General features: G+C 41.5%; 1 protein-coding gene across 1 annotated transcript in view; it reads left to right on the top strand.

The window, feature by feature from the left end:
- The first annotated feature begins 1,503 nt into the window (after window positions 1-1,503).
- LOC135529916 (NLR family CARD domain-containing protein 3-like) overlaps window positions 1,504-24,165 on the top strand; it is a 40,344-nt gene continuing 17,682 nt past the window's right edge. Inside the window, exons 1-10 of the mRNA XM_064958322.1 lie at window positions 1,504-1,576; window positions 2,701-3,159; window positions 11,810-11,908; window positions 15,406-15,522; window positions 16,602-16,718; window positions 17,056-17,140; window positions 17,270-17,498; window positions 17,875-19,681; window positions 19,943-20,116; window positions 20,650-20,823. Of these exons, the coding sequence (XP_064814394.1) occupies window positions 2,762-3,159; window positions 11,810-11,908; window positions 15,406-15,522; window positions 16,602-16,718; window positions 17,056-17,140; window positions 17,270-17,498; window positions 17,875-19,681; window positions 19,943-20,116; window positions 20,650-20,823 (3,200 nt within the window). The 5' untranslated portion in view covers window positions 1,504-1,576; window positions 2,701-2,761. The remainder of the gene's footprint in view (window positions 1,577-2,700; window positions 3,160-11,809; window positions 11,909-15,405; window positions 15,523-16,601; window positions 16,719-17,055; window positions 17,141-17,269; window positions 17,499-17,874; window positions 19,682-19,942; window positions 20,117-20,649; window positions 20,824-24,165) is intronic.

The raw sequence follows: 24,165 nt of genomic DNA, 5'->3' as shown, positions 1-24,165 counted from the left end.
TTGGCTGGGTATGGTTCAGGGACAGCTGTCTATCGTTGTCTCTGATTGGTTTGGTCAGGGTGTGACTGGGGTGGGCTGTCACGACTTCCGCCGAAGTTGGCTCTCCTGCCCATTCGGCGGTCGTCGTCACCGTCCTATTAGCCACTACTGATCCTTTTTTCGTGTATCTGTTGGTTTTGTCTAATTGGTTTCACCTGTGTGTTGTTTAGTTAATTAGTATCTGTATTTATGTAGGTTGCCCCGCCCTTGTGTTTTGTGCGGGATTGTTATTTTGTCATTTCGTTTTGTCTGTCGGTGTTTGCTGTTTGTTTTTCTCCCGGTTATTCTTTACTGTTGTTTTGTACACCGGAGAATAAACTATATTATTCGCATTTCTGCTCTCTGCGCCTGATTCCACCCACCTTGACCAGACGTGACATGGGCATTCTATGTTTTGTTTTCTATGTTTCTTTATTTCTATGTTTTTCTTTATTTCCCTCCTTTCAGTGTGGGAAGTTAACTTTGTTAGTGGCTCTTTGCCCTGTAAGCTTCACGGTTGTTTTTTTATAGAACTCTGGTCAAAGTAGTGCACTATGTAGGCAATAGGGTGTTATAGAGCTCTGGTCAAACTAGTGCACTATGTAGGGAATAGGGTGTAATAGAGCTCTGGTCAAAGTAGTGCACTACACTATGTAGGGAATAGGGTGTTATAGAGCTCTGGTCAAAGTAGTGCACTACACTATGTAGGGAATAGGGTGTTATAGAGCTCTGGTCAAAGTAGTGCACTACACTATGTAGGGAATAGGGTGTTATAGAGCTCTGGTCTAAAGTAGTGTACCACAGTATGTAGGGAATAGTCAAAGTAGTGTACTACAGTATGTAGGGAATAGGGTGTTATAGAGCTCTGGTCAAAGTAGTGTACTACAGTATGTAGGGAATAGGGTGTTATAGAGCTCTGGTATAAAGTAGTGCACTATGTAGGGAATAGGGTGTTATAGAGCTCTGGTCAAAGTAGTGCACTACTATTCCCCATAATGCACCACACAGCCCTATGGGCCCTGGTCAAAGTAGTGCACTATATAGGGAATAGGGTGACACTTTGGGACAGAAACTCAGACTTGAATCACTGGTCCTGGAGACTGCTAGTTGTTCATACAGTGTTGTTTTTAATGATTAACCTTGAAATGCAGTGGGCTGAATCAGGGTCACACAGTGTTTGTTGGAAGTCTTAAACAAATCTCCTCTGAAACAAAGGTATCACCTCAAACACATGGTTCTGGGCTTAAAGAAAGAAGACACCTGTACCATGTCAGATATGGAGTTGACTGTAGGAAAGCAGTAGCTACACAGTGATGTTATTGTAAACCCAAGGCTTTTCTGGTAAACAGGTTAAACTGGGTTTCTGATGTTGCTGACATGGGGTCAGAGCCACTAAACTTTAACAGAACTGATGGAGTCCTAAATTAATCAGTAACAAAAATTACACAAAGTTTCTTGACATTGGGGAGGTGAATAAACCGTTCCCTTGGTTTCTTTCTCAACACAAAGGAAACTCTCACTGACTTGACATGTTCTGGTTTTGAATTCAGGCTACAAGGTAAGGATCCTACCAGGGGTTATTCATGTAGGATGTTGGTAGAATGTTGAAGTTGAGATAGTAAGGATCCTACCAGGGGTTATTCATGTAGGATGTTGGTAGAATGTTGAAGTTGAGATAGTAAGGATCCTACCAGGGGTTATTCATGTAGGATGTTGGTAGAATGTTGAAGTTGAGATAGTAAGGATCCTACCAGGGGTTATTCATGTAGGATGTTGGTAGAATGTTGAAGTTGAGATAGTAAGGATCCTACCAGGGGTTATTAATGTAGGATGTTGGTAGAATGTTGAAGTTGAGATAGTAAGGATCCTACCAGGGGTTATTCATGTAGGATGTTGGTAGAATGTTGAAGTTGAGATAGTAAGGATCCTACCAGGGGTTATTCATGTAGGATGTTGGTAGAATGTTGAAGTTGGGATAGTAAGGATCCTACCAGGGGTTATTAATGTAGGATGTTGGTAGAATGTTGAAGTTGGGATAGTAGTCAGAGGCCCGTGTGTAAATGACAAGATTCAGGTAGATTACAGCCCGTCAATTAGGGAACTTTGTTTCTTTGTTGTGTATTATTTGTACCTTTACCTTCCTGTAGTCATTGGGAAGGATTCTGAATGGAGGAATGGTCTAAAATCCCAATCTGTTCTCCGACTCATAAAACATTTTAGGAAAAAAAGGCTCTGTGCCGTTATCCTCACAAAGTGAGGAATTGAAAGGGTTTGTCAATTTGACCACTAGATTCTTGAGAGAAAAAAGCATTACTTGTTTTAAAAAAAATCTCCTTCTCTGAAAATATCTCAATGACTTGACATGTTCTCGTTTGGAATTCAGGCTACAGGGTAAGACTTTTCCCAGGGATTATTGTAAAGTGTGAAGAGAAATTAAATGTATGGTGTAATTTTAGTGTCTGGTGTTATTATAGTTTAGTGAATGACAGTAAAACACTCAGATCTAACAGTCCATTTCACCTGGGACAGCTACGTGTCAGTTCAATCATACAAAATGGCGCTAACTGGGCGTAGGCAATAAAATGAAAAAACATATTCATATATTCGTATATTGTGGATATTTTACAATTTGTATATTTATTCATGTATTATAGTTCAATGACATGTTGGATCTCTGTTTAGGGGTCATTGCTCGAAAATTAGTCTCTCTGGGGAGAGAGAGGAGGGGGGCCCTGCCTCTAAAATGAGTCTCTCTGGGGAGAGAGAGGAGGGGGGCCCTGCCTCTAAAATGAGTCTCTCTGGGGAGAGAGAGGAGGGGGGCCCTGCCTCTAAAATGAGTCTCTCTGGGGAGAGAGAGGAGGGCGGCCCTGCCTCTAAAATGAGTCTCTCTGGGGAGAGAGAGGAGGGCGGCCATGCCTCTAAAATGAGTCTCTCTGGGGAGAGAGAGGAGGGCGGCCCTGCCTCTAAAATGAGTCTCTCTGGGGAGAGAGAGGAGGGCGGCCATGCCTCTAAAATGAGTCTCTCTGGGGAGAGAGAGGAGGGCGGCCATGCCTCTAAAATGAGTCTCTCTGGGGAGAGAGAGGAGGGCGGCCATGCCTCTAAAATGAGTCTCTCTGGGGAACATGACACCAATGTTAAGAGGTGAGAATACAATTTTGTTTAAGAATTTATGAAGAGTTTATATCCATATTTTTTTCACGTGTGTTTTTTCATCAGAAATGAAGTCTTCTGGGTACCTTCATGTGTAAAATATTACTGTTCTAAGATAGATTTTAGTGTCTGATATTTTCTCCTAAACGTCAACTGAGCGGCACAGAGACACAATTCAAATGTGTTCAGATTCATTACATCTTCAGCTGGAAACACTAAGTGTTGTTGTCCGTCTGTGACCAAGTGGTCTTAGTTCAATTCTATGAAATTATTTAGTATTTATTTTTCATTTTGGGGGCTGAACATCACAGTGAAAATTGTTACATCACAGCGAATATTGTTACATCACAGCAAGATGAAATTTATATTGTTACATTCTCTAGATTCTCCCGTTTCATTTGATCTATAAAGCCCCACAGTGGAGGTGTCATAATACCCATAACACCTAGCGGTCAAACAGGGAAATGGTTCCAATAGTTTTATAGAGCCCCACAGTGGAGGTGTCATAATACCCATAACACCTAGCGGTCAAACAGGGAAATGGTTCCAATAGTTTTATAGAGCCCCACAGTGGAGGTGTCATAGTACCCATAACACCTAGCGGTCAAACAGGGAAATGGTTCCAATAGTTTTATAGAGCCCCACAGTGGAGGTGTCATAATACCCATAACACCTAGTGGTCAAACAGGGAAATGGTTCCAATAGTTTTATAGAGCCCCACAGTGGAGGTGTTATAATACCCATAACACCTAGCGGTCAAACAGGGAAATGGTTCCAATAGTTTTATAGAGCCCCACAGTGGAGGTGTCATAATACCCATAACACCTAGCGGTCAAACAGGGAAATGGTTCCAATAGTTTTATAGAGCCCCACAGTGGAGGTGTTATAATACCCATAACACCTAGCGGTCAAACAGGGAAATGGTTCCAATAGTTTTATAGAGCCCCACAGTGGAGGTGTCATAATACCCATAACACCTAGCGGTCAAACAGGGAAATGGTTCCAATAGTTTTATAGAGCCCCACAGTGGAGGTGTTGTAGTACCCATAACACCTAGCGGTCAAACAGGGCAATGGTTCCAATAGTTTTATAGAGACCCATAGTGGAGGTGTCATAGTACCCATAACACCTAGCGGTCAAACAGGGAAATGGTTCCAATAGTTTTGTAGAGCCCCACAGTGGAGGTGTCATAATACCCATAACACCTAGCGGTCAAACAGGGAAATGGTTCCAATAGTTTTATAGAGCCCCACAGTGGAGGTGTCATAGTACCCATAACACCTAGCGGTCAAACAGGGAAATGGTTCCAATAGTTTTTCCACCATACATTTTTCCCATAGGGAATTGTAGAAACACTTCAAATAAGGGCTGTGTAGGGTGGGGCGGCGCGGCGATTCTTGTGGGCAAATTTTGTCATTGAACTTTGTCATCAAAGTCTGGCCTTCTCTGGATTTATGGTGCTTTCAAGACAACTTGGAACTCTGAAAAAAGCATAATTGATCTTCAGGTCGGAGCTCTCGAAAAGGCCAGAGTCCCCGACTTAGAATTTATAGTTGGATGACGATTCAAGACCTATTTTCTCAATTGGAGCTATTTTTTTTCAGTTGTCTTGAACTCACTGAAATCTGAGATTTCCACGTTTCCAGCTGTTTTGAACTCAGCAGAAGTCACAGCATGGCCAATGTATTCAACCTTTTCTGGTCCATGGTGTTGCAGGGGAATGTTTATCCTTTTAAGCTTGGAAAAGACTTGGACCACACCCCCTTTCTCACTGAATAGCAGGCTAGTGATTGGAAAAGACTTGGACCACCCCCCCTCTCACTGAATAGCAGGCTAGTGATTGGAAAAGACTTGGACCACACCCCCTCTCACTGAATAGCAGACTAGTGATTGGAAAAGACTTGGACCACACCCCCTCTCACTGAATAGCAGACTAGTGATTGGAAAAGACTTGGACCCCCTCTCACTGAATAGCAGACTAGTGATTGGAAAGACTTGGACCCCCTCTCACTGAATAGCAGGCTAGTGATTGGAAAAGACTTGGACCCCACCCCCTCTCATTGAATAGCAGACTAGTGATTGGAGAAGACTTGGACCACACCCCCTCTCACTGAATAGCAGACTAGTGATTGGAAAAGACTTGGACCACACCCCCTCTCACTGAATAGCAGACTAGTGATTGGAAAGACTTGGACCACACCCCCTCTCACTGAATAGCAGACTAGTGATTTGATTTGCAACGGTTTTGAAAGTACAATGCTGATATGATCCAATCAAAGCCACTGTAGATATAACATGATGCTGATATGATCAGTCCAATCAAAGCTACAGTAGATATAACATGATGTTGATATGATCAGTCCAATCAATAAGTTATAAGAGAGGTAATAAATACAGTAGATCTATATACAGCATGTGTAAATGAGGCAGGATGAGAGAGGTAATAAATACAGTAGATCTATATACAGCATGTGTAAATGAGGCAGGATAAGAGAGGTAATAAATGCAGTAGATCTATATACAGCATGTGTAAATGAGGCAGGATAAGAGAGGTAATAAATACAGTAGATCTTTATACAGCATGTGTAAATGAGGCAGGATAAGAGAGGTAATAAATACAGTAGATCTTTATACAGCATGTGTAAATGAGGCAGGATGAGAGAGGTAATAAATACAGTAGATCTTTATACAGCATGTGTAAATGAGGCAGGATGAGAGAGGTAATAAATACAGTAGATCTTTATACAGCATGTGTAAATGAGGCAGGATGAGAGAGGTAATAAATACAGTAGATCTTTATACAGCATGTGTAAATGAGGCAGGATAAGAGAGGTAATAAATACAGTAGATCTATATACAGCATGTGTAAATGAGGCAGGATAAGAGAGGTAATACATACAGTAGATCTTTATACAGCATGTGTAAATGAGGCAGGATGAGAGAGGTAATAAATACAGTAGATCTTTATACAGCATGTGTAAATGAGGCAGGATAAGAGAGGTAATACATACAGTAGATCTTTATACAGCATGTGTAAATGAGGCAGGATGAGAGAGGTAATAAATACAGTAGATCTATATACAGCATGTGTAAATGAGGCAGGATAAGAGAGGTAATACATACAGTAGATCTTTATACAGCATGTGTAAATGAGGCAGGATGAGAGAGGTAATAAATACAGTAGATCTTTATACAGCATGTGTAAATGAGGCAGGATAAGAGAGTAATACATACAGTAGATCTTTATACAGCATGTGTAAATGAGGCAGGATGAGAGAGGTAATAAATACAGTAGATCTATATACAGCATGTGTAAATGAGGCAGGATGAGAGGTAATAAATACAGTAGATCTATATACAGCATGTGTAAATGAGGCAGGGTGAGAGAGGTAATAAATACAGTAGATCTATATACAGCATGTGTAAATGAGGCAGGATGAGAGAGGTTATAAATACAGTAGATCTATATACAGCATGTGTAAATGAGGCAGGATAAGAGAGGTAATAAATACAGTAGATCTATATACAGCATGTGTAAATGAGGCAGGATGAGAGAGGTAATAAATACAGTAGATCTATATACAGCATGTGTAAATGAGGCAGGATAAGAGAGGTAATAAATACAGTAGATCTATATACAGCATGTGTAAATGAGGCAGGATGAGAGAGGTAATACATACAGTAGATCTATATACAGCATGTGTAAATGAGGCAGGATGAGAGAGGTAATACATACAGTAGATCTATATTCAGCATGTGTAAATGAGGCAGGATGAGAGAGGTAATAAATACTGTACCTTTATTTGATGTCCTAGGCTACTTGGGTAAAAAGCTTGGTTCGCAACGTTCGCTAGTTAACTATTAAACGTTAGCCATCTACATCTAGCTACATATTGAACTTCCATCCTCTCAGGTCAGGGGCTCAATGTGTGAATTAATGATTAGTTCAGAATCAGCTTGATAATCATTAGCCAGTACGGAGAATTAAGTAAAACCACAAGTCCAAATTCCCATCTCCATCTCCATGCCTCACAAAGAAGGGCACTTATTGGTAGATGGGAAAAACAAAAGCAGACATTGAATTTGCCTTTGAGCCTCTGGTGAAGTTGTTATTAATTACACTTTGGATGGTGAATCAATACACCCAGTCACTACAAAGACACAGGCGTCTTCCTCACTTAGTTGCCGGAGAGGAAGGAAACCACTCATTGATTTCAGCATGAGGCCAATGGTGACTTTAAAACAGTTACAGAGTTTAATGGCTGTGATAGGAGTAAACTGAGGATGGGATCAACAACATTGTAGTTACTCTACAATACTAACCTAACTGACAGAGTTTAATGGCTGTGATAGAAGAACACTGAGGATGGATCAACAACAGTATAGTTACTCCTCAATACTAACCTCATTGACAGAGTGAAAAGAAGGAAGCCTGAACAGAATAACAATATTCCAAAAACATGCATCCTGTTTGTAACAAGCCACTAAATCAAAACTGCAAAAACATGTGGCAAAGCAGTTCACTTTTTGTCCTGAATACAAAGTGTTATGTTTGGGGCAAATCCAATACAACCCCTTACTGACTGCCATTCTCCATATGTTCAAGCATAGTGGTGGCTGCATCATTTACATTTACATTGTAGTCATTCAGCAGACGGTCTGATCCAGTAGTGAGTCATTTAGCAGACGCTCTAATCCAGTAGTGAGTCATTTAGCAGACGCTCTGATGCAGAGGTGAGTCATTTAGCAGACGCTCTGATGCAGAGGTGAGTCATTTAGCAGACGCTCTAATCCAGTAGTGAGTCATTTAGCAGACTCTCTGATCCAGTGGTGAGTCATTTAGCAGACTCTCTGATCCAGTGGTGAGTCATTTAGCAGGCGCTCTGATGCAGAGGTGAGTCATTTAGCAGACGCTCTGATCCAGTAGTGAGTCATTTAGCAGGCGCTCTGATGCAGTGGTGAGTCATTTAGCAGGCGCTCTAATGCAGAGGTGAGTCATTTAGCAGACGCTCTAATCCAGTGGTGAGTCATTTAGCAGACGCTCTAATCCAGTGGTGAGTCATTTAGCAGACGCTCTGATCCAGTAGTGAGTCATTTAGCAGACGCTCTGATCCAGTAGTGAGTCATTTAGCAGACGCTCTGATCCAGTGGTGAGTCATTTAGCAGACGCTCTGATCCAGTGGTGAGTCATTTAGCAGACGCTCTGATCCAGTAGTGAGTCATTTAGCAGACGCTCTGATCCAGTAGTGAGTCATTTAGCAGACGCTCTGATCCAGTAGTGAGTCATTTAGCAGACGCTCTGATCCAGTAGTGGGAGACCTGATCCTAGATCATAATGAATCAGATTACATGGAGAGGGGGAGCTGATCCTAGATCATAATGAATCAGATTACATGGAGAGGAGGACCTGATTCTAGATCATAATGAATCAGATTACATGGAGAGGAGGACCTGATCCTAGATCATAATTAATCAGATTACATGGAGAGGGAGGCCTGATCCTAGATCATAATGAATCAGATTACATGGAGAGGACCTGATCCTAGATCATAATGAATCAGATTACATGGAGAGGAGGACCTGATCCTAGATCATAATGAATCAGATTACATGGAGAGGGGGACCTGATCCTAGATCATAATGAATCAGATTACATGGAGAGGAGGACCTGATCCTAGATCATAATGAATCAGATTACATGGAGAGGAGGACCTGATCCTAGATCATAATGAATCAGATTACATGGAGAGGGAGACCTGATTCTAGATCATAATGAATCAGATTACATGGAGAGGGGGACCTGATCCTAGATCAGCACTTCTACTCTGGGACACTGCTTGTATGAAACAGAACACATAGTTGTAAAGTCTAGATACAAGGTGTTTACTGCCATCTAGTGGAAGATACCAATATAACACTTTATTATCAGGGTGGGGAGGCGGCTGAGCTGAAACAGAAAGTAAAGTTGTTCTTTTGTTCAGGATCCATTTTGAGACGACAGAGCAGAAAACACTATATGGAGATTATTGAAAAATAAAGTAAGTATTTCTGAACAATAATCTATTCTAATGGACAGAATAAGATAATTGATACCTGGAATGAGATATTACTAGTTAGTAGAACTGCTACTTGAGCTGAGTTGCTGACAGACAGCAGTTTTCAAAGTGTAAACTAATCAGAAGGCCGACATGTTATCAGTAAAACGTCTGGTAAAGATGGTGGAGGAGCTTTTCAATGATATGGTTTTATGTTTATCTCAGGGTTTCTCCATCCTTTTGTTCTTACCAGCACTTACACACCTGATTCAACTAATCATCACATATTTTAAGACAGTTTAATATTTGAACATTCTCAAATTAAAACCTTTTTGGTTTGTAGGACTGCTTACTATTATTATAGTCCTACAGTAATATTTTGGAGGGAAACAACACAGCTAAACTTGGTTTCGAGTAAATTATATGTTTATCAAAAATAATGTAAGAGAGATGTCTTGTTTGTTTTGAATGGCCCGGTGCTACAGCTGAGTGGACATTGCTGCGGGGACTTGCTTCCATTCAGCCACAAGAGCATTAGGGAGGTCGGGCACTGATGTTGGGTGATTAGGCCTGGCACGCAGTCGGCGTTCCAATTCATCCCAAAGGTGTTTGATGGGGTTGAGGTCAGGGCACTGTGCAGGCCAGTCAAGTTCTTCCACACCAATCTCGAGAAGCCATTTCTGTATTGACCTCACTTTGTGCACGGGGACATTGTCAAGCTGAAACAGAAAATGCCATTCCCCAAACTGTTGCAACCATTGTTTGTCTATGGAGATTGCATGGCAGTGTGCTTGATTTTATACACCGGTCAGCAACGGGTGTGGCTGAAATAGCCGAATCCACTAATTTGAAGGGTTGTCCACATACTTCTGTATATATAGTGTAGATGCTCTGTCCAGTTACTGGAAGGACTATAACATTATGTGAACTGATCTGAACAGGTTTAGACTGGTCTTCTATGATATGTAGGTTATATACAGTACATTCTCTGTCCTGCTACTGGTAGGACTATAACATGATGTGAACTGATCTGAACAGGTTTAGACTGGTCATCTATGATATGTAGGTTATATACAGTACATTCTCTGTCCTGCTACTGGTAGGACTATAACATTATGTGAACTGATCTGAACAGGTTTAGGCTGGTCTTCTATGATATGTAGGTTATATACAGTACATTCTCTGTCCTGCTACTGGTAGGACTATAACATTATGTGAACTGATCTGAACAGGTTTAGGCTGGTCATCTATGACATGTAGGTTATATACAGTACATTCTCTGTCCTGCTACTGGTAGGACTATAACATTATGTGAACTGATCTGAACAGGTTTAGACTGGTCATCTATGATATGTAGGTTATATACAGTACATTCTCTGTCCTGCTACTGGTAGGACTATAACATTATGTGAACTGATCTGAACAGGTTTAGACTGGTCATCTATGATATGTAGGTTATATACAGTACATTCTCTGTCCTGCTACTGGTAGGACTATAACATTATGTGAACTGATCTGAACAGGTTTAGACTGGTCATCTATGATATGTAGGCGATAGCTGAGGTATAGACCTTGATCTGTATATCACAAACAAACTGCTATTATACATTATAACCTAGCCTACTTTACATAATATAACATATCACTAACAACCCACTACTATACATTATAACCTAGTCTACTTTACATAATATAACATCTACATATCACTAACAACCCACTACTATACATTATAACCTAGTCTACTTTACATAATATAACATCTACATATCACTGACAACCCACTGCTATACATTATAATATAGTTTACTCTACATAATATAAAATCCTTTACTTGATGCAAATAAACTTTCTGAATGGATCAGTGATTTCCCCCGCAGATCAATCATGTCCGTTTTATCCCTTCTGTCTACATTCTCAGATACATTTAGAACATAACAGATTGAAAGACAATAAATAGCCCACCTTTAAATAATAAAAAGAAGTGTGAGACATGACCTTGTGTTGCTGTACTGTCTATAACTACCTTAACAAACAGTGACTTATTATTATTATTATTATTATTGTTATTGTTGCTGTACTGTCTATAACTACCTTAACAAACAGTAACTTATTATTATTGTTATTATTGTTGCTGTACTGTCTATAACTACCTTAACAAACAGTGACTTATTATTATTATTATTATTGTTGCTGTACTGTCTATAACTACCTTAACAAACAGTGACTTATTATTATTATTATTATTGTTGCTGTACTGTCTATAACTACCTTAACAAACAGTGACTTATTATTATTATTGTTGCTGTACTGTCTATAACTACCTTAACAAACAGTGACTTATTATTATTATTATTATTGTTGCTGTACTGTCTATAACTACCTTAACAAACAGTGACTTATTATTATTACAGACAGTTGCCATGGAGATGACATGTCACAACTACATATTCATGTGATTGCATTAAATCACCTGATTGTTTCTATATGTCTGTTAGTAAATGTTTTATTTCTCAAACGAGATAATGGATAAATGTGAACAATTGACATTCAGTAATTAGTTGTCACCATATTAACCACAACCAACATGTTGGATCTCTGTTTAGGGGTCAGTGCTCTAAAATGAGTCTCTCTGGGGAGAGAGAGGAGGGGGGCCCTGTCTCTAAAATGCATCTCTCTGGGGGACATGACACCAAAGCTAAGAGGTAAGATGACCATTTATAAAGAATTTATCGAGTTCATTAAAAAAATAAAGAGCTATCTTAAGATGAAACACTATATATCCATTGTTAATCAGGAATGGAATGTTGGTATCCTGTATATTTGACTGTGATATGTGGTTGTCTCACCTTGATATCTTAAGATGAATGCACTTACTGTAAATCACTCTGGATAAGAGCATCTGCTAAATCAGGGGTTCTCAATCCGGGGTCTGTGGAGGTACTGCAGGGGTTCTCAATCCGGGGTCTGTGGAGGTACTGCAGGGGTTCTCAATCCGGGGTCTGTGGACAACGTTGCAACAATGTTCATTTTCATCAAACTCATATTACACCCTAGATGCCTTCAAATGCCCAATTTATAGCCATGCCCAATTTAGGACTATTATTTAACAATGTGATGTTGCGCTCCAAAGGGAGAACTTGAAATAACATGATGTGTTTATTATTATACACTCTCAAATAACATGATATAGATAATTAAATCATCAAAAGAAAAACGTGTTTAGAAAACAAGGTTCCTTATAGAGCCAAAAGGGCTTCTATCACTTCCTTAAATATGAAATCAATAAAAGTTATATATATTTTGGGGTTCAGTGAAGAAGAACCTCCAGAGTTCTGATCAACAAAAGGTTCATGTTTTGAGGATGTGAACCCAGCAGCCCTCCAGTGGTCAGATCAATTCCACCTGTTTTTTCCAGCGCCCGGCCCGGGATTCGAACCAGCCACCTTTCGGTTCACAGCTCCAACTCCAACCTGAGTTAATCTTCAAAAATAAGCATGAGTTAATCTGCCAAAATGAAGACAAAATGCTATGCAGTTATACATAATTATTATACATAACTCATTGCCAAAAGCACAAGACATACTGTTGCATGTAGGTCTATATTATTTATGGATTGATCACATAGAAATATAAAAACATTATTTTTAACTACTGCAATGCAATTACATGTGGCACAGGAACCACTGACTCACTGCATTATTCTATAGTATTATCAAGACACCTGCTGTTAACTCTTAACTACTTAGGACAGCTCAGGAGGTGTCCTAAATATCTGCCGACTCGGTGGGTAGGTAATTTAGGTAATGGGGAGGTAACTAGGTAATTTATACCCATAAGTGTAAAATGTCTTTATTCTCAGCACTTATACGACCAATTTTCTACTCTGAGACACTTTGTGGATGTGGACCCAGATCTCAACATATTATTATAAAAAAACATAGAATGTTTGTTTTACATAATAATACAAAATGAATATTACTAATGTAACCCACTGTAAAGACTGGGTTTAGTTGATTGTGTTCCACTGCTCATGTCCGCGTTCTGGAACTGTCCGCGTCCCCGTACAGAACCGTCCACGTCCACGTCCACGTTGGTGTGGCGCCAAGCCGGTTACGCGCAGAGTGGACTGAGGTGATCTTGGGGAATAACGACGGAGTTTGTTACAGTGTTGAGACACCGAAGTGTACTGTTCAATTTGCTTTTTTCTTTACGGTCAGGGACAGTGTGAGTGAAGCCAGATCCTTTTCACTCTCTATCCTTGTTTCATTTTGTGGTTCACCGGATTCATCATCGAGACGAGGGACAAACAAACGACCTGCTAACTAACCAAGCTAGTCGGTACAGCTCGGCTAGCTAGCTACTCTACCAGCAGCATCCTAGTTATCCTAGCTAGTCGGTACAGCTCGGTAAACTAGCTAGCTACTCTACCAGCAGCATCCTAGTTATCCTAGCTAGTCGGTACAGCTCGGTAAGCTAGCTAGCTACTCTACCAGCAGCATCCTAGTTATCCTAGCTAGTCGGTACAGCTCGGTAAGCTAGCTAGCTACTATACCAGCAGCATCCTAGTTATCCTAGCTAGTCGGTACAGCTCGGTAAACTAGCTAGCTACTCTACCAGCAGCATCCTAGTTATCCTAGCTAGTCGGTACAGCTCGGTAAACTAGCTAGCTACTATACCAGCAGCATCCTAGTTATCCTAGCTAGTCGGTACAGCTCGGTAAGCTAGCTAGCTACTCTACCAGCAGCATCCTAGTTATCCTAGCTAGTCGGTACAGCTCGGTAAGCTAGCTAGCTACTCTACCAGCAGCATCCTAGTTATCCTAGCTAGTCGGTACAGCTCGGTAAGCTAGCTAGCTACTATACCAGCAGCATCCTAGTTATCCTAGCTAGTCGGTACAGCTCGGTAAGCTAGCTAGCTACTCTACCAGCAGCATCCTAGTTATCCTAGCTAGTTGGTACAGCTCGGTAAGCTAGCTAGCTACTATACCAGCAGCATCCTAGTTATCCTAGCTAGTCGGTACAGCTCGGTAAACTAGCTAGCTACTCTACCAGCAGCATCCTAGTTATCCTAGCTAGTCGGTACAGCTCGGTAAACTAGCTAGCTACTATACCAGCAGCATCCTAGTTATCCTAGCTAGTCGGTACAGCTCGGTAAGCTAGCTAGCTACTCTACCAGCAGCATCCTAGTTATCCTAGCTAGTCGGTACAGCTCGGTAAGCTAGCTAGCTACTCTACCAGCAGCATCCTAGTTATCCTAGCTAGTCGGTACAGCTCGGTAAGCTAGCTAGCTACTATACCAGCAGCATCCTAGTTATCCTAGCTAGTCGGTACAGCTCGGTAAACTAGCTAGCTACTCTACCAGCAGCATCCTAGTTATCCTAGCTAGTCGGTACAGCTCGGTAAGCTAGCTAGCTACTCTACCAGCAGCATCCTAGTTATCCTAGCTAGTCGGTACAGCTCGGTAAGCTAGCTAGCTATTCTACCAGCAGCATCCTAGTTATCCTAGCTAGTCGGTACAGCTCGGTAAGCTAGCTAGCTACTCTACCAGCAGCATCCTAGTAACCATAGCTACCACTACATCATCACCGGCTGTCTGCATTTCTTGTGGACCGATGGAGCTCCCCGGTTGTTTCTTCCACCTGTTAAATCCCGGTGAGGCTTCTTCCTCTCTCGTTGACGGATGCTGTCTACCTCTGTCCGGTTCTCCTCTCTTCACTAGATGGACGGTAACTTTAGTGTTTAACCCGTCTGTGTCCAAGGACCGAACTTTTGAATATTATTTTCAGGGCGCCTCAATAGCAGGTATTGAACGCCGGGTAAATAATCACTAGTCAGAACCTCAACCTCAGTATACATTCATTTTAAAAATCATCTAATTATCTGATATTGTGAGTAAACAACCTCGAGAATGCGTCTTCCAGCCCTCTAATTAATTACATCATTCAACCCTCCCGGTTAGTAAATTTACCTCAACATCCCCCGGAGAAGGCAGAGTAACGACACCAGCCTTTTAGCGGGGTTGACAGACTGACTACAACGCTCGCGACGCTAAATTAATGTCGTTATTAATAATGACACACTGCTCTCGCGCCATTAACTAACGTCTGGAAGTCAGTTCTATTTGTGAAACTCTTCTTATGTTTCCCCATCTGAGCTCAGAGTAGATGAGAGATGTAATGTTTGTCTCTGTTGTGTTGAAGACCAATCCAGCAGGAGAGACCAGCCTCCCCTGTTCCCAGCTGTGTGTCCATGAAGAGTGACCGGTCTATGGGTCAACCTATATACTTTAGAAAGGGAGACTTTTCTACTGAACAAAGGTAAGAAGAACTCATGGGTCCTGGTCAGTGAGTTAAACAACACTGTCTCTAGTATTTTCTCCTCTCCCATTCTCCCATTTATTGTTGTTGTTTTCATAATCCATAGGCTAATAATTTTGTCCATTTTCATAGTCCTAAAACAATATTAAACAAACACAACATTCCTTCCGTGTGTGTGTGCACTCCCTGGATGAGGAGTGGTAATCTCTATCCTGATTTTCTAGTCACTTTTACCTTTACCTACATGTACATTTTACCTCAACTACCTGGTACCCTGCACATTGACTCAGTACTGGTTCTCCTTATAGTCTCATTATTACCTCAACTACCTGGTATCCTGCACATTGACTCAGTACTGGTACTCCTTATAGTCTCATTATTACCTCAACTACCTGGTACCCTGCACATTGACTCAGTACTGGTTCTCCTTATAGTCTCATTATTACCTCAACTACCTGGTACCCTGCACATTGACTCAGTACTGGTTCTCCTTATAGTCTCATTATTACCTCAACTACCTGGTACCCTGCACATTGACTCAGTACTGGTTCTCCTTATAGTCTCATTATTACCTCAACTACCTGGTACCCTGCACATTGACTCAGTACTGGTACTCTTATAGCCTCATTATTACCCCAACTACTCGGTACCCTGCATATTGACTCAGTACTCAGTACTGGTTCTCCTTATAGTCTCATTATTACCTCAACTACCTGGTACCCTGCACATTGACTCAGTACTGGTACTCCTTATAGCCTCATTATTCCGGTCGGTAACATTTGAGAGTGAGGCAAATATATAGCATTTAGCGGAAAAAAAACATGATTATTTGTCTCTCTGAAATGAAGACATCAAGTGATTTTAAACAAATACATATCTGTACATATCAATCCCATACCATGATTAGATAGTGAAAAAACACACCAAACTCTTTCAGAAATGCTTTAAACAATAAAAGCTAATTTACTAACATTTCTGAAAAGTGATATATATCGTTTTGGAATGAAACTCTTCTTATGTTTCCCCATCTGAGCTCAGAGTAGATGAGAGATGTAATGTTTGTCTCTGTTGTGTTGAAGACCAATCCAGCAGGAGAGACCAGCCTCCCCTGTTCCCAGCTGTGTGTCCATGAAGAGTCACCAGTCTATGGATCCTCCTCTATACTTTAGAGAGGGAGACTTTTCTACTGAACAAAGGTAAGAAGAACTCATGGGTCCTGGTCAGTGAGTTAAACAACACTGTCTCTAGTCATTTCTCCTCTCCCATTTTGTAATTTATTTTTGTTGTTTTCAGAATCCATAGGCTAATCATTTTGTCCATTTTCATAGTCCTAAAACAATATTAAACAAACACAATGTTCCCTCCCTGTGTGTGAGTGCGTGTGTGTATGTGTGTATGTGTGTGTGTGTGTGTGTGTGTGTGTGTGTGTGTGTGTGTGTGTGTGTGTGTGTGTGTGTGTGTGTGTGTGTGTGTGTGTGTGTGTGTGTGTGCACTCCCTGGATGAGGAGATGTAATCTCATGTTTTGTCCACAGATACCAACAGGAGAGATCAGAGTCAGAGATTCTCAGTGGTCAGTCTTCCCAGAGTCATCAAACCGACCTGGGCTCCATATTCAGTGTATGTTGTCCTGTTATGTACATTTGTTTTTGTTTACCTCAAGTTAAGTTGATCGGTCAATCATTCATTCATGTGTTAATGAGAAAGCATTTCTTCTCTTGCTTAACTTATTTACTTTATTTATTTCAGATGCTTGAAGAGAAAATTATGACATTTGTGAAGAACGAGCTGAAGATATTCAAGAGGATTCTTAGTCCAGAACTCCCAGAAGGCTTTGAGAGTCAGAAGCAGGATAAGGAAGTGGTGGATGCTGAAGATGAGCAGCAGGAGAGCAGTGCCAGAGAGGGGGCTCTGAAGATCACACTGCACATCCTGAGGAAAATGAACCAGAAGGAGCTTGCTGACACACTGGAGAAATGTAAGATCTGTCTGACTCATGTTGAATGATGTTTTATAACATTTAAAAGCTGTAGCTAAAGTCCAGCTAAAGTAGCTGTGTAACTCAATGATATTGAAGCAGCCTTAACACAACACCTAGTGACCTCATCAAGTAGCAGCAGGGATGTGTTGTGGTGATTAATTTAGAGAGAGAGAGAGAACATTAATAATACCATCAATAATACCAATAATAATATAATCAGTCACACCAGTCTGTAATGCATTATGAAAATATTTACACATTTATACAGTCAGTTAAGAGAATAAATTATTATAATGTACAACTTTATAACAGTCCTTCGATACTGTAGGCATTAAAACAGACGTAATATTAATATCCTCTGTGATATTTCTAGATTCAGATGAGCTTGCTGTGATTTGCCAACGTGAACTCAAATCTAATCTGAAGAAGAAGTTTCAATGTGTATTTGAGGGGATCGCTCAACAAGGAAACCCAACACTTCTCAATAAGATCTACACAGAGATCTACATCACAGAGGGTGGAACAGGAGAGGTCAATAATGAACATGAGCTGAGGCAGATTGAGACAACAACCAGGAAACAAGCAAGACCAGAGACTGCAATCAAATGTAACGACATCTTCAAACCCTTAACTGGACAAGACAAACCTATCAGAACTGTGCTGACAAAGGGAGTCGCTGGCATTGGAAAAACAGTCTCTGTGCAGAAGTTCATTCTGGACTGGGCTGAAGGAAAAGCAAATCAGGATGTCCAATTTGTATTTTCATTCCCTTTTCGGGAGCTGAATTTGATGAAAGGGGACAAACACACTTTCATTGAACTTCTTAATCACTTCTCAATGGAAACTAAACAATCAGGAATCTCCATCAACAACAAGTACAAAGTTCTGTTCATCTTTGATGGTCTGGATGAGTGCCGACTGCCCCTAGACTTCCAGAAGAACAAGATCTGTTGGGACGTCACACAGTCAACCTCAGTGGATGTTCTGCTGACAAATCTCATCAAAGGAAATCTGCTTCCCTCTGCTCTCCTCTGGATAACTACCCGACCTGCAGCAGCCAATAAGATCCCTTCAGGATGTGTTGACCAGGTGACAGAGGTACGAGGGTTCAATGACCCACAGAAGGAGGAGTACTTCAGGAAGAGATTCAGTGATGAGGACCTGGCCAGCAGAATCATCTCACACATAAAGACATCAAGGAGCCTCCACATCATGTGCCACGTTCCAGTCTTCTGTTGGATTTCTGCAACAGTCCTTGAACACATGCTGAAACATAAGAGAGAAGAGATGCCCAAGACTCTGACTGAGATGTACACACACCTTGTGGAGTTTCATACCAAACAGAAGAATGAAAAGTATCTTGGGAAAGAAGAGACAGGTCCACACTTGAATAAAGAGAGCATTCTGTCACTGGGAAAACTGGCTTTTCAACAGCTTGTGAAGGGCAATCTGATTTTCTATGAAGAAGACCTGAAAGAGTCTGGCATTGATGTCAATGAAGCCTCAGTGTACTCAGGATTGTGCACACAGCTCTTTAAAGAGGAATGTGGGCTCTACCAGGACAAGGTGTACTGCTTTGTTCATCTGAGCATTCAGGAGTTTCTGGCTGCTGTATATGTGTTCCTCTCATTCATCAACAACAATGAGAATCTAATGGACGAACCTCAATCAATGTTCAGATACTTTTTGTCGCTCTTCAGAGAGAAGCCTAAAGTTACTGAAGTTGCTTTCTACAAGAGTGCCGTGGATAAAGCCTTACAAAGTGAGACAGGAAACCTGGACCTTTTCCTCCGCTTCCTTCTGGGCCTCTCACTGGAGTCCAATCAGAAGCACTTACGAGGTCTACTGACAAAGACAAGAAGCAGCTCACAGAGCCATGAAGAAACAGTCAAGTACTTCAAGGAGAAGATCAGGGAGAATCCCTCTCCAGAGAGGAGCATCAATCTGTTCCACTGTCTGAATGAACTGAATGACCATTCTCTAGTGGAGGAGATCCAAAGATACCTGAGATCAGGAAGTCTCTCTAGTGCCACACTGTCACCTGCACAGTGGTCAGCTCTGGTCTTTGTGTTGCTGACTTCAGAAAAGGAGCTGGATGTGTTTGACCTGAAGAAATACTCCAGATCAGAGGAAGGTCTTCTGAGGCTGCTGCCAGTGGTCAAAGCCTCCAGAGCTGCTCTGTGAGTAAATAAAATGACATATAAGAACTAATCAACAGGAAGAAATATTAAGTTCAGAGACAAATATGGATTATAATATGTATAATATATTATTTTGAAAAACATTAGTATAACAATATGACCATACAATTCTAGGAAATGGAAGATGAATATATATATGTTATTTGAGAGAATAAACCAAATGCATCTACCATTGTCCTTCTACACTACTGGTGTTAAATGAACAGTGTGTTTGTGAAGTCATGATGATCTCTTTGTCAGGCTGTCAGGCTGTGGAGTCACAGAGGAAGGCTGTGCTTCTCTGGTCTCAGCTCTGAGGTCAAACCCCTCACACCTGAGAGAGCTGGATCTGAGTAACAACGACCTGAAGGATTCAGGAGTGAAGCTGCTCTCTGCTGGACTGGGGAATCCCCACTGTAAACTGGAGACTCTGAGGTCAGTATTCCTGTCGTTGGTCAACAAGTGATAACTGTTCACCAGATCCACATGTGTTTACCAGGCACACATAGTCCACACCATATGTGTTTGGACAGTGAAGCTTACCGTTTTAAATTTGGTTGTGTTTTAGTAATGTTTAGCATGTTTTGTTGGAGCCTCTGTTATTGGTAATGGTGAGAGGTTAGCATGTTTTGTTGTAGCCTCTGTTATTGGTAATGGTGAGAGGTTAGCATGTTTTGTTGTTGCCTCTGTTATTGGTAATGGTGAGAGATTAGCATGTTTTGTTGTAGCCTCTGTTATCGGTAATGTTGAGAGGCTAGCATGTTTTGTTGTAGCCTCTGTTATTGGTAATGGTGAGAGGTTACATGTTTCTATCCTCAGGTAATGATTTGATCATTTGTCATTTTTAATGATGATACATTAATTTACGAATAGATATGGAAGGTTCCATATGTTGAAAAAATATACTGCCACTATTTTCACCACCAAAGAATAGCAGTGTGATTTTAAAATGATTTGACTCTTTGCAGGCTGTCAGGCTGTCTGGTCACAGACGAAGGCTGTGCTTCTCTGGTCTCAGCTCTGGAGTCAAACCCCTCACACCTGAGAGAGCTGGACCTGAGTAACAATGACCTGAAGGATTCAGGAGTGGAGCTGCTCTCTGCTGGACTGGGGAATCCCCACTGTAAACTGGAGACTCTGAGGTCAGTATTCCTGTAGTTGGTCAACAAGTGATAACTGTTCACCAGATCCAAATGTGTTTACCAGACACACATAGTCCACACCATATGTGTTTGGACAGTGAAGCTTACCGTTTTAAATGTGGTGCTCTGCTCCAGCATTTTGGATTTGAGATATGTTTCATATTAGGTGACAGTACAGAATGTCACCTTTTATTTAAAGGTATTCATACATATACAGTCGTGGCCAAAAGTTTTGAGAATGACACAAATAGTAATTTCCACAAGGTTTGCTGCTTCAGTGTCTTTAGATATTTTTGTCAGATGTTACTATGGAATACTGAAGTATAATTTCAAGCATTTCATAAGTGTCAATGGCTTTTATTGACAATTACATGAAGTTGATTCAAAGTGTCTATTTGCATGCTGTCAATTAACTTCTGGGCCACATCCTGACTGATGACAGCCCATTCTTGCATAATCAATGCTTGGAGTTTGTGTTTTTTTGTTTGTCCACCCGCCTCTTGAAACTCCCCATCCCGGATCCGGGATCGTGACTAAAGCCTCAGGCTCATTAGCATAACGCAACGTTAACGATTTCTGAAAATCGCAAATAAAATGAAAATAATGCGCCTACTCACAAGCTTAGTCTTTTCTTAACAACACTGTCATCTCAGATTTTCAAAATATGCTTTTGAACCATAGCAATTCACTAATTTGTTTAAGAGTATGCTAAGCTAGCTTAGCATTTTGAGTAGCATTTAGCACGCAACAATTTCACAACAACCAGATGTTTTCAATGAGGAGACTCTCAGTTACATAGCAAATGTGCAGTTTTTCAAAAAAATATTATTTGTGTAGGACAAATCGCTCCGTTTTGTTCACGTTTGGCTATGAAAAAAACCTGTATACAGTTATAGCCTGAAGCTCATTAGCATAATGTAACGTTAACGATTTCTGAAACTCGCAAATAAAATGAAAATAATGCGCCTAGTCTCAAGCTTAGCCTTTTCTTAACAACACTGTCATCTCAGATTTTCAAAATATGCTTTTGAACCATAGCAATTCACTAATTTGTGTAAGAGTATGCTAAGCTAGCTTAGCATTTTGAGTAGCATTTAGCACGCAACATTTTCACAAAAACCAGATAACCAAATAAATAAAATCATTTACCTTTGAAGAGCTTCGGATGTTTTCAATGAGGAGACTCTCAGTTACATACCAAATGTGCAGTTTTTCCTGAAAGCGTCTTTGTGTAGGAGAAATCGCTCCGTTTTGTACATCACATTTGGCTACCGAAACGAACCGAAAATTCAGTCACCTACAACGTCAAACTTTTTCCGAATTAACTCCATAATATCGACCGAAACATGGCAAACGTTGTTTGGAATCAATCCTCAAGGTGTTTTTTCACATATCTCTTCATTGATATATCGTTCGTGGAAGCCTGCTTTCTTCTCTGAATTCCATGGAAAAATACTTGCAGCTGGGTTTTGCGCACCAATTTCGGTGCAGGACACAGGGCGGACACCTGGTAAATGTGGTCTCTTGTGGTCAATCTTCCAATGATATGCCTACAAATACGTCACAATGCTGCAGACACCTTGCGGAAACGACAGAAAGGGCAGACTCACTCCTCTCGCATTCACAGCCATATAAGGAGACAATGGAAAACGGAGCCTCAAAAATCCTGCTCATTTCCTGGATGCCGTCTCATCTTGGTTTTGCCTGTAGCTCACGTTCTAGGGAACGCACAGAGAATATCTTTGCAGTTCTGGACACGTCAGTGTTTTCTTTCCAAAGCTACCAATTATATGCATAGTCGAGCATCTTTTTGTGACAAAATATTGCGCTTAAAACGGGCACGTCTTTTTATCCAAAAATGATATAGTGCCCCCAGAGTTTCAACAGGTTAAGGTTTGACCACAAGTTCTCAATGGGTTTAAGGTCTGGGGAGTTTCCTGGCCATGGACCCAAAATATCAATGTTTCGTTCCCAGAGCCACTTAGTTATCACTTTTGCCTGATGGCAAGGTGCTCCATCATGCTGGAAATGGCATTGTTCGTCACCAAACTGTTCCTGGATGGTTGTGAGAAGTTGCTCTTGGAGGATGTGTTGGTACCATTCTTTATTCATGGCTGTGTTCTTAGGCAAAATTGTGAGTGATCCCACTCCCTTGGATGAGAAGCAACCCCACAAACTAATGGTCTCAGGATGCTTTACTGTTGGCATGACACAGACTGATGGTAGCGCTCACCTTGTCTTCTCCGGACAACCCTTTTTCCGGATGCCCCAAACAATCGGAAAGGGGATTCATCAGAGAAAAATACTTTACCCCAGTCCTCAGCAGTCCGATCTCTGTACCTTTTGGAGAATATCAGTCTGTCCCTGATGTTGTTCCTGGAGAGAAGTGGCTTCTTTGCTGCCCTTCTTGACACCAGGCCATCTTCCAAAAGTCTTCACCTCACTGTGCGTGCAGATGCACTCACACCTGCCTGCTGCCATTCCTGAGCAAGCTCTGTACTGGTGGTGCCCCAATCCCGCAGCTGAATCAACTTTAGGAGACGGTCCTGGTGTTTGCTGGACTTTCTTGGGCACCCTGAAGCATTCTTCACAACAATTGAACCGCTCTCCTTGAAGTTCTTGATGATCCGATAAATGGTTGATTGTTACGATAACTAGTAGTGGTGGGTGGAATCAGGCGCAGAGAGCAGGGTTCAGTCGTTTTGTCAAATTTATTCCCCAGCGCAACAAAAATGGTTACGCCAACACACAGGGCGTATATAAGTTGCCAGTCCAAACAATAGGACAGAAATAGTCCGGCGAATATGGATATGAACAAAATAACACCATCCAACACAGAGTAACAAAAAACAAGCTACACAAATACCCAGCGGGCCTAGTGCCCTTAAATAACCTACAAACAAACCCTAATACAAAACAGGTGTACCCAATTAACCAATAACCAAAACAAACGGAAAGGGAATCGATGGCAGCTAATAGGCCGGCGACGACGACCGCCGAGCCCCTCCCGAACAGGAAGAGGCACCATCCTCGGCGAGGTTCGTGACAGTACCCCCCTCCTGACGTGCGGCTCCCGCAGCGCGCCGACCCCGGCCTCGAGGACGACCCGGAGGACGAGGCGCGGGGCGATCCGGGTGGAGGCGGTGGAAATCCCTCAAGTGGGAAGGATCTAAAATGTCTCTCCCCGGTACCCAGCACCTCTCCTCCGGACCGTACCCCTCCCAGTCCACGAGGTACTACAGGCCCCTCACCTGGCGTCTCGAGTCCAGAATAGCTCGTACTGTGTATGCCGGGGACCCCTCGATGTCCAGAGGGGGTGGACGGACCTCCAGTACCTCACTG

The sequence above is a fragment of the Oncorhynchus masou genome, unplaced genomic scaffold (assembly GCF_036934945.1).
Source record: "Oncorhynchus masou masou isolate Uvic2021 unplaced genomic scaffold, UVic_Omas_1.1 unplaced_scaffold_1209, whole genome shotgun sequence".
NCBI classification, from domain to species: Eukaryota; Metazoa; Chordata; class Actinopteri; order Salmoniformes; family Salmonidae; genus Oncorhynchus; species Oncorhynchus masou.
The sequence above is the reverse complement of the archived record's forward strand: the minus strand, read 5'-3'. Positions and strand labels throughout refer to the sequence as shown.